The sequence below is a fragment of the Camellia sinensis genome, chromosome 12, assembly GCF_055761805.1.
Source record: "Camellia sinensis isolate YWXY chromosome 12, ASM5576180v1, whole genome shotgun sequence".
In the NCBI taxonomy this organism is placed as follows: domain Eukaryota; kingdom Viridiplantae; phylum Streptophyta; class Magnoliopsida; order Ericales; family Theaceae; genus Camellia; species Camellia sinensis.
Genome location: NC_138972.1, coordinates 130,119,760 through 130,130,742, shown reverse-complemented (window position 1 = coordinate 130,130,742; position 10,983 = coordinate 130,119,760). Strand labels below are relative to the sequence as shown.

Genomic DNA, 10,983 nt, shown 5'->3' with positions numbered 1-10,983 from the left:
GGCTGCAAGTATGAACATTGAAGTTAAGCAACTTGATATGAAGACCGTATTTCTTCATGGTGACCTTGAAAAAGAAATTTACATGGAGCAACCAGAAGGTTTTGTGGAGAAAATGAAATATATTTGTTTGCAAATTAAGAAAAAGTTTGTATGGCCTCAAGCAAGCCCCGCGGCAATGGTACAAAAAATTTGATTTTTTCATGATGAATAATAATTTTTCTAAAACCACTTCGGACCATTGTGTGTTTGTGAAAAAAAATTCGAATAGTAAATTTATTATTCTTTTACTTTATATTAATGACATGTTAATTATGGGTGAAGATTATACTATGATTAATAGGTTAAAACTGGAGTTGAGCAAGTTTTTTGCTATGAAATATTTGAGATCAGCAAAGCTAATACTTGGTATGAAAATTGTTTGTGATCGCAAAAAGGAGCTGATTTGTTTGTCTCAAAAAAGTTACATTGAGAAAGTGCTTGAGAGGTTCAACATGGATAAAGCAAAGTCGGTTGGTTGTCCTCTTGCTGGTCGCTTCAAATTTAGTTCAAATCAATGTCCTACAAGTGAGAAAGACAAGAAAGAGATGCAGAAAATTCCTTATGCTTCAGCGGTTGGTTCTTTGATGTACACCATGGTTTGTATAAGGCCGAATATTGCTCACTCCATTGGTGTGGTGAGTCGTTTTCTCTCTAATCCGGAAAAAGAACATTAGGTAGCGGTAAAATATATTCTAAGGTATTTTCAAGAGACTTTGAAGGTGTGTTTGTGTTTTAGGGATGGTAAACCGATGCCTGATGGGTTCACAAATTCTGACATGGCCAGTGATGTTGATTCTAGGAAATCTACTTCAGGGTATGTGATGACATTTGCAGGGGGAGCTATGGCATGACAATCAAAATTACAAAAATGTGTTGCTTTCTTAACTATTGAAGTTGAATTTATTGCCATTACGGAAGCTTACAAAGAAGAATTATGGTTAAAGAAATTTTTGCAAGAGTTGAGTTTGAAGCAAAAAATGTATGTGCTTTATTGTGATAGTCAAAGTGCTATTCATTTGAGTAAAAATTATACTTTTCATTCGAGATCAAAACACATTGATGTGAGATACCATTAGATTCATGAAATGTTAGATTCGAATTGTTGCAACTCGAAAAGGTTCACACAGATGATAATATTTTCGAATATTTTAACTAAGACTATGTCGAAGGACAAACATGTGAAATGGCGAACTTTAGTGGGTATGGTTGATGTCTCCACCTAAGTCGGTAGGGGGAGAATTATTGAGTATACCTCCTTAGTAGAGTATGAGACCCAGTTGGTTTATTAAAAGAATTTTAATTTGGTTTGGTTTGGTTTGATTATAATATATTTTATATATTATATCTGACTTTTGAAAGTCCAATAGATATTTTATAATCAGTTTAGTAGCACGTAGGGTTATGATATTTAAAAAAAAAAAACCAAAATTCAACAATATATATAAAGATTGTCTTTGTTTTTCCCGAAGTTGAGTGGAGCGGCAACCAACATTGATTCTTGGGTGCATATTGAAGGGTGCTATTTTTGTGTATAATCAAGTTGGTGCACTGTTTTTGTGTGGAATCAAGTTGGTGCATATTTGGTTGTTTTAGTGGAGATTGATTTGGGTTATTATTTTGGATCTTCTACAATTTTATTTCGAAGACTTTTGTTCATCTATTTGGTGAGATCTTTCTTCTTGTTTATTTGTGATTATTTGAAATTCACTAAGGGTGGTTTTGTAAGACTATTTGTGTCTCATTTGTAATCGTTTGGAAACTCTTTGGTTGATAGTGGAAGCAGATTTCGATCCCGTTGATGTATCTCACATTGAGAGAACCACGTAAAATTCGTGTGTCACTGTTGATTTAATTTTTTCGCATTAGTTTTAATTCTCATTGATTGATTTACTCGTGGGAAATCATATATTTTCTCTAACATTCTAAGAGGTTAGTTTTAGAGGAGAATTTGAATGAAAAATGTGAAATAGGATTTGAATGCAGCCAAAGGATTTGAGAAATGTGAAATTGGAGTCTTGAAATATGATTAGGATTTGGAAGTTTGGTGAATTAAGAAGGAGAAGAAATTTTCATGCCGATGTTGCAGTGAAAGTGGGTTTGGGTTTTGATGGAAATGGTGGTGGGTGTGGAAACCTAGTTTCATTAAGGAGGGTTTGGTTAAAGGATTGGGCCTATTGATTGAAAATTTGGTGGAATTGGTTGGAATTTTGGGTGGGTTCATTGCTGGAGAAGGTGACTGTGGATTTACCCCATTCCTACTCAACATTTGTCAAAAAATTTTAACGCCCAAGAGCCACTTCACTGTAAAGCTTTTTTTCCAAGGACCTCTTTCATCTCTACCTTAAGTAAGAACAAGAAAAGAGCTTAACCCCCCAAAAAAAAATAGAAGAGAGAGAGGTAACTTTACTTCCTTTTGGATAGATTTGAGAGATTTGTCTAAGAGTGTTTGAGAGAAGCAATAGATACAAAACACACCATTATTGCTATATGTTATGACTAAACCACGTGGTATTTCTCAAACGACGCCTTTTACTAAATCCATTTGTTCCTCCACAACGTGGCAGCTTTGAATCCTTTGGATCGCTGCTCCACAACTTGTCACAATCCTGTTGAAACTGCTGGACGATAAGACTGCTAGGGAGGAGGTGAATCCCAATTCCATCATCTCTTTTCCCCATGTACCACTACTACTCCTATTTTCCCACTGATTGTCACCTCTCTTCTCCTTTTCCTAATCCATAGCCATTGTTGTCGTTTAACACTAGCAATAAAAAGCACATTCGACGACCAAATTTCTCGACTAAAAAAAATTTGGTACTTTCAGCGACCAAAACAGCATTAGTAGCAAAAAGTAAAACTTTTTGGCGACTAAACAATTTTAGTAGCCAAAAGTCTACAATTGGTGACTAAAAATAAGTTTGGTCGCTGATTATATGGGTTTTAGTGACTAAAAATTTTTTTGTGGCCCAAAGTAAAGTTTTTTGGGGACTAAAAAAATTTAGTAGCCAAAAGTCTACAATTGGCGACTAAAAATAAGTTTGGTCGCTGATTATATAGGTTTTACCGACTAAAAAAAATTTAGTAGCCAAAAGTAAAGCTTTTTGGTGTCTAAAAAAATTTTAGTAGTCAACAGTCTACAATTGGCAACAAAACAAAAAGTTTAGTTGCCAAAATTGGTCATTTTTAGCGACAAAAATAATTTTTGTCGCTAAAAGTTAATTTTTTTATATTTTGCTTCTAAATAGTTTATTTTACATAAATTATGTAATAAAATAATTATGTTTATACATATCTTTTTATATTAATATGGGTGTATGTATTATATAAATAATATATGACACATGTATAATTATGTAGTGCTATAGAGGCGTAGTGGGAAGAGTGTGGTGCATGAGGTTTATGGTGTGGGAGGAGGACGTTGGTGGCTCAAGCCTCCGCAAGAGCGGATATCAAATTGTTCTACAACGAAATTTTTTTTTTCCCACATTTGAACCTTTTGGCGACTAAAGGTGTTGGTCAGCGATTCATTGATTATTGGCGACCAAAATTTTGGTCACTAAAGACCTGCTTTTTGCCGACCAAAGGTTTTTTGATCGACAAAACCCTCCAAAACCTCTCCTAACAAGGTTTTAGCGACAAACGTAGCGACCAAAATTTTTGATCGCAGAATGTCATTGGCGACCAAAAAATAGACAATTGGCGACCAATATTTTAATCGCTAAAACTGACTTTTTTTGGAGTGATAAAAGGTGATTAAATTATCTAAATTATTCATAATCCACTAGTAGTGGTTGATGACTATAATTGATATCATTTTAAAAGTTGAAGATTTAAATTAAAATAATTAAAAAGTAGTTTAATTTCTTGCCAGATAAAATACTGTTTTTTATTTTATAAATTTCCTTTTTTTTTGTTTATATTTTATTCAAACTCAAAACAGATATATACCATGAACCTTTTTTAATTAGCAAAAGAACCAATGGTAACACCAAGGTTTACAATCTATCCACTAGGTGCATATACATCAACCACCAAACCATACCTACTCAAAAACATTTTAATATACACAACAACAAAGAAATTGACATGAACAATATATAACATGCTTTTTACATGGCAATTAAAATAATATAGAACCATTTTGACAAGAATGTATGCATGAATTTTTCAGAAAAGTTCAAGAACACAATACATATATATATATATATATGAATGGACCTAATTTTCAGAGTCTTAACAAATTCTGTTAAATCTTGTTTATTCTTTGTTTGCTTTCTCATAGGAAAACTGTAAGGTTATATATACATCGAACTATTGCAAAAGTGAAGTAATGTTGTTTCAACCTTGAGTAAGTCATGCATATGCTAAGTAAAAATTGAAGCAAAAACAAGATTAAAAATGAAAAATATCTATAAAATGAGAAAGTGAAAGAAAATGTTGGCATCCTACATCAGATGCATTTAAATATTTTCTTCTTAATTTCAAATCTACAAAGATTACAGCAACAGAAATGAAAGGAATCAATATATATAAATCCACCCTGGACATTGTCTACAACCGATGTAGGAAGCTAACATCCCCATCTGGCTCTAATTCCATGTTAGAGAATGGGCCTAGCTCATCTACAATTATTATCCAGCAATGATAGGTATCATGAAAAACTTTTCATGAAAATAATCATGAAAGCTTTGTGACTCTTGAATTACATTTAGAATAAAATACCACACACTAATCAAGGTAATCTAAAAATCATAAATCTTTCATGATCATTTTCATGAAAAAAATTTCATGATCCCTAACTTTTTTTCATTATTATCAGGTATGTTTCAATCAACAATCACCCTCACAGGTTACTTATTTGGACTCCCAACCAAAAAGGCACCTTATTCTGCGTTGTGTTATAAGTCCAACCCGAACATTATCCATAACCTATGGGATGCCAATACAATCAAATATCGTTGCTTACATGACATGCAATGTCAAATTTTCTATTTCTTAAAAAAAAATCTCAATACATAAAACATTTTTTAACACATATAAAGCCAGCAGCACAAGAAAAGGATATATATGCCAAACTGATCTAATTAATATGGAGATGAGTTGTTTCACATGTAAGCTTTAAAGAAATTCAAAATGCAAGAATAAATGCAGGAGACAGTGTGGGGTATCTTAGAGTAACGTAAGGTATCCCAAATGTATTATTAATATTTGTATCAAATGTTTTACATGAGTGTTCCACGTAAGTCCCATATCCATGTCCGGGACATTTAGTACAAATATTGGTAAAATATTTGGGATCCCTACAATTTTTCAGTATCTTATTCAGCAAGAAAAGAGTTGCTTATGTTATAAAATTTGAATAGACAAGCATTGTGGTCCATATAAATAGAATTTAAATATCAAAAATCAAAATAACACGGTACCGAGTACTTGGGAGGACCAATAGTGTATTTAACACACATAATTTAATGAACATGCAGTGTTACAAAGAAAATTTAGTGCAACCCTACTGATAATTTAGTAGACAAATAATAGAAATTAGACTAATATTGAAATTCCTTCCAAGTCGTCATTATAGTCTAAAACCCAGAAGAAAAAGTACTAACAATAATCAGTTTATTTGGTTACCATAGCATGAAACTCCAAGCAATCCGCCACCAGAGCCACTGTAAGCGTCCATAGCATTAAGAATTGGACCTCCACCACCACCACCACCACTGTTACCGCTGCCCAAATTGAGCTGAGACATGTTGGGGAAGCCATTTCTTTCTTCAACACCATGATCATATAGGAAGCCTTTGAAGACATGTCCACCAATCTTTACTACACCTTGATATGCATACTCATTGTCACCACCGCCGCCGTCCTCCACGGCGGTGACTCTAACACACTTGAACACAGCTGGGGCTCGGACTTTCCCTGGTAATCCCTCTTTAAAACTTGCCCCTGCGCATATGTTTTAAGAACCGATCACAGAATCAAATACAAAATATACATAAAAAAAAAAAAAGAAAGCAAAAGTTCATGTATATTGTTAGAGAGCATTTCTAACGGTAAATATCAAATTTGGCATGTCATTGACAAATCTTAGCGATACTACATTTCAAAAAATGCTAAAATTTGACAATTTTATTATGATTCTTATATTATTTTTAACACAACTATGATTTGATCTTTCTAACCACTATTAGATGCTAAAATTTAACGGTCTGCAACTCTAGTAGTTGGCTGCTCCAATGAAGCTGTCATTGAAGTAGATGAATTTGGACATTACTATTGGTGCCAAATTTCATAGACTTGAAGTATTTTAGAGACTTTGGAAAATGAGATGGTAGTTGTAAATAAAAAATTAAAAAAAATCAACACAAGCATAACAGTAAAATTACCAAATTTTGGCTTTTGTGTTGTGGTATAGCCAATATTTGGCAATGTCATCCTAAATTTGATATTGGAACTGTTTGGTGAAGTTTATATTAATGGCTTATAACTCTTATTGTTATTTTATTTTGCGTATCGTGTCAAATTATTTAGTGAAATTTTAGGGATCTGTTTACAATTTACTTAAAAATTTTAATTATATAAAAATTAAGAGAATGATATTTTCGGTCTCGGCTTTCAAATTATGACCTTTCTTTCGCTGATACAGAATTGCACTAAATAGACCGAACCATACTAATAGCAATGTTAAAATTTGACTATTTCAATGGCAACTCATTGATACACTCGGATGTTATAATCGAGTGTTCAGTACATGTGTGGTGCTTCATAATGGAATGGCGTAACCGCCACGATTTATATTGGGAATAAGATATTGGGAATGAGAGAATAAGGTGGAGCTAAATAATTGATAATTGTCTTGGAGTATGGACTCGTAATGCTCCGAAAATATTATTGAATAATTTCTCATTATAATATAACTATGACAAAATATTATTGAATAATTTCTCATTATAATATAACTATGACAATTCAAATAAGAATTTAAAGTTATAAATACTATTTTTTGTCTTAAGTTGTGTGAAATTTTTTGTGTAGCAGAAATGTTCATGTTCAAAACATGAAATAGCTATATGTATGTAGAGATAGAAAAGATTGAAAAGCTCACAAACCTTTGTGACTAGAACTAGTATCAAAGCTTCTCGGAGGAGTATTGTTAGAAGCCGATGTGTGCGAAGTAGTGGTGGTGGTGGTGGTGGTTTGTGAAGCAGCAACCAGTCTAGCTTTCTTAGCCGCAGATGATGTCGACCCACAAGGCCCCCCCGTCGCCGCCGTAAGGTGGTAGCGCTCACGGCGGCGCACAGCCGGAATCCAAGTGCTCTTAACATGCGTAGCACAATCAAAACCTCGACTCTTACAACAAGTCCTACACCTCTTATGACTACAATCTTTCTTCGACTGGTTTCCACACTCTTCACACGTCGCCACCACCGACCCACCACCAATTCCGCCGCCGCTTTGCAGAAAATTCGAATGCTGCGGCTGTTGGTCGATGCACGGCGATGCTGTTAGGACAGGGAAGACGCCGAGGGCGGTGGCTGCGCCGCCGTGGGGATCGGAAATAATGGTGGGTTCATGGTGGTGGTGGAAAGAGGAAGCTGGGGCGACGACGAAGAGGTCGCGGAGACCCACCATGCCCATTTCTGGGGGAAGCTGGCTGTAATTGATTTGGCGAGTGGTGGTGGTGGACCACATTCCTCCGCCGGCGGCGGCGGTGGGGATGGTGGCATTGAAGCCAAGAGAGAGGTATTCTTCGGCGCCGACGCGGCTGGAGGAGGAAGATGAAGCCAACCAGTCTGAGAAAGCGCCGGAATCTGAAGGGAGTCTCCTTGTAGTAGCCACAATTCCAATCTTTAGATGTCTACATATATATAGAGACAAGTAAAATTCAGTGTATATATATAAATAAATAAAAATGTAAATCTTGAAAATCTTTATTTATGTGGGTGTTATGTAAGTGGGGTCTCTGAAAAATTATTCACAAGAAAGACTTTGAGAGAGAGAGAGAGATTCTATATATATAGATTTAGATATACTGTATGTAAAATACTGTAAATCTTGAAATTCAAGTAGAAGAAAGCTCTTCGAGAGAGTGAGAGAGAGATATTTCAGTATCTAATTACTCTGCAAAAAAAGCAACTGTAAATCTTGGAAAATCTTAAAATTCATCTAGAAGTCAAAAATAAATAAATAAATAAATAAACTGTAAATCTTGAAATTCAGGTAGAAGAAAGATTTTGAGAGATAGAGAGAGGGGAAGGAGGAGATAGATCTTGAGGGATGAGTCTGTCTGTCTCTCTATCTCTCTCCTCTTTCTCTTTCTCTTTCTCTTTCTCTTTCTCTTTCTCCCTCTAATTACTGTTGTTGATGCAGTGCAGGACTGTTATAGCTCTGCTTCAATAGAACTGGGTACCACTACTACTACTACTGCTTTACTTACCCTAGTGTGAGTTGGGTTTTGTGTTTGTTATGCAAGAAAAAAGTTGGTTTGATAGAGGGACTATACTTTGAGAAAGGGAAAGTGCAGAGAAACCAAAAAAAAATATTGCAATAACCACCCTTTCTCTCTTCTTCGATTCTCTCTCTTTTTATGTTTTGTTTTGTTCTGATTGTTTGTTGTTATTGTTGCCGACCTTTCTCTCTCATCGGATCAACATCATTTCTTCCTATTCCTTCTTTTTCATCTAACACAAAGGTGTCGTTTTGGAAATAGAATATTTTAGGGTTGGTTTTGAATGTGAATTGATTTTTTAGTTTTTTTTTTTTTTTTGATTATTTTAGTTTAGGTTAAAAAAAATTATTTGGGATAAGTTTTTTTTTATTTTTTTACTTTTGTGAGAGAAAAAATAAAATAATTATGATTTAGATATAATGTTTTGTCTTATTAGGATAAAAAAACTTATTTTATCTTTTTATGATTAAAATAACTAACAAGTCAAAAAGTCTGGCGTGCCTCGTTTGGAAATTGGGTTGTCTTTTTGATTTTTTGACTTTTTGATTATTTTAGTCTGGGGTTAAAAAGTCTCATTTGAAAAGAATTTTTTAATTTTTTTAACTTTTTGTGAGAAAAAAAATGTAATGATTATTGGTTGAATGTGATGTTTTGTCTTATTGAGTTAAAAAGTCAATTTTGATTTTTTATGACTACTTTAGTCAAAAAATTCCAAACCCATACTTTCCAAACGAGTTTTTAATAATTTTTAAATTTTTTTTATAAAAATGTGTATAAAAAAATATATAAAGTGATATAATAATTTATAATAACTTTTTGACTAAAATATTTAATCTCCAAATAAGGCTTAAGGCCCATTGAAAAATTATTTTGATTAGTCATTTGATTTTTCATAAAAATACATATAAAAAATAAGGAGATTAATGTGATAAAGTGTGTTATTTTATTCACTGTTCTAATTCATTTCAAACATTTTCTAATTCTTCCTTATCCCTCAATCCATATTTTTCTCTACTGAGAGAGAGGGAGAGAAAGTATAGAGAAAAATGTTAGGACTCTATACGTTTGCGTTGGTGTGGGAAGTAACTTGGTTTTTTAATTTTTTAGTTATTTTAATTTGAGATTAAAAAGTCTTATTTAGAAATAATTTTTTTATTTTTTGTGAGAAAAAAATATAATCATTATAAGTTAGATGTGATATTTTGTTATATTGAATTAAAAAATCTATTTTATTTTTTTGTGATTAAAATAACCTTAAACCCACCCAACCCCATTCTTCCCAAAGGAAGCCTAAGGGGCATTTAGAATGATTTAAATAAATATATTTTTTGATTTTCTATAATAATAAAAAAAACATAAAATATAGGTTAGGTTGTGTTTGGAGTGATGTAATAAAGAGGCAATGTGATCAAAATAAGATGATTGTGACTCAAATATAATAATATGCTAAAATAACATGTGCTATTTTAACACATGCCAAACCCCTTCTAAATTTTTAAAATGCAAAATAGATTAAAATAATTAATAAGATAAAATATCACATTCAATCAATAATCATGTTATTTTTTCTCTCACAACCATTCAATTAACTATAAATAATATTAAAAAAAAACTTTCAAACACAATTTTCTTAAGCGGACTAAAATAATTAAAATATCAAATAATTAACTGAAGAAAAATGTTTGAGACCCCACAAAGGAAGACTCCGACAACCTTTACTGATATATTAATCATTAACGTGTTTAAATTTTTTTTTTTTAAATTGTTTTTAACAATAATATGAATAGTTCAGACTATTTTAAAAATTATGAAAGTTATATTTTATGAGGGTATCTATCGTCACTGTTAACTAAAATAACCCAACTTTTCAATCAAAGCCTTTATGTGGAGGGGGTCTCCTAAAGTCACACGACACCTCTCTTTCGTTTGGCCAACGTCTCCAGCTATTATTCAGTGCTCCTCCACCTCATTGAGAAAAAGTTGAGTGAGGATTTTGAGATGTGGATAGATTTTTAAATTTTTTAAATTAGGATTAAAAAATTTTATTTGAAATAGATTTTTTAATTTTTTAAAATTTGTGAGAAAAAAATAATTATGATTTGAATATGATATTTTATCTTATTGAATTTTTAAACTATTTATCTTTTTGTGGCTATTCGACTGTTAAGAATTAGTTATTTTAATTTTTTAAAAAAATATATAGAAAAGTAAAGAAAATAATTGATATTTTTACATGTCGCGATTTTCAAAAACTTGTTTTAGAAACTTTTTCCAAAAAATTAAAAATTAGTTTCATAAAAAAATTTAAAAAAAATCAAAAGTATTTATTGTTTTTAATATAAATGATTTTTAAAATTCAAAAATATATTTTTTATGTTAATTTTTGTCAGACTAATTTATATTTTTTCAAAAAAAAATTAAAAATAGTTTAGAAACTCAAACCAAACATGACAATATTTTACTTCTCGACAAAATAGACCTGAGTATAATCAGTA

The 10,983-nt window shown here is 32.2% G+C and overlaps 1 protein-coding gene across 3 annotated transcripts; it reads right to left on the bottom strand.

Moving 5' to 3' along the window:
* Positions 1 to 5,412: 5,412 nt before the first annotated feature.
* Positions 5,413 to 8,741, bottom strand: LOC114276940 (protein LATERAL ROOT PRIMORDIUM 1). Of its 3 annotated transcripts, none has more exons than XM_028218774.2 (3): positions 8,477 to 8,741; positions 7,149 to 7,897; positions 5,413 to 5,985 (listed from the first exon to the last, which is right to left on the bottom strand). In XM_028218774.2, exons 2-3 carry the CDS (start codon positions 7,729 to 7,731, stop codon positions 5,651 to 5,653), a joined length of 918 nt encoding a protein of 305 aa, XP_028074575.2. In that variant the 5' UTR covers positions 7,732 to 7,897; positions 8,477 to 8,741; the 3' UTR covers positions 5,413 to 5,650. The 3 variants fall into 3 exon arrangements, with proteins under 3 accessions (XP_028074575.2, XP_082755993.1, XP_082755992.1); XM_082899867.1 differs by having other exon boundaries at positions 8,595 to 8,727; XM_082899866.1 differs by having other exon boundaries at positions 8,543 to 8,694.
* Positions 8,742 to 10,983: the final 2,242 nt, after the last annotated feature.

Bases quoted from the DNA above. Each gene is read 5' to 3' on its own strand.
- LOC114276940 (XM_028218774.2), bottom strand. From the start codon at position 7,731: ATGTGGTCCACCACCACCACTCGCCAAATCAATTACAGCCAGCTTCCC. The intron at 5,986-7,148 runs GTTTGTGAGCTT...ACATATGCGCAG, and splicing joins TACTAGTTCTAGTCACAAAG to GGGCAAGTTTTAAAGAGGGA.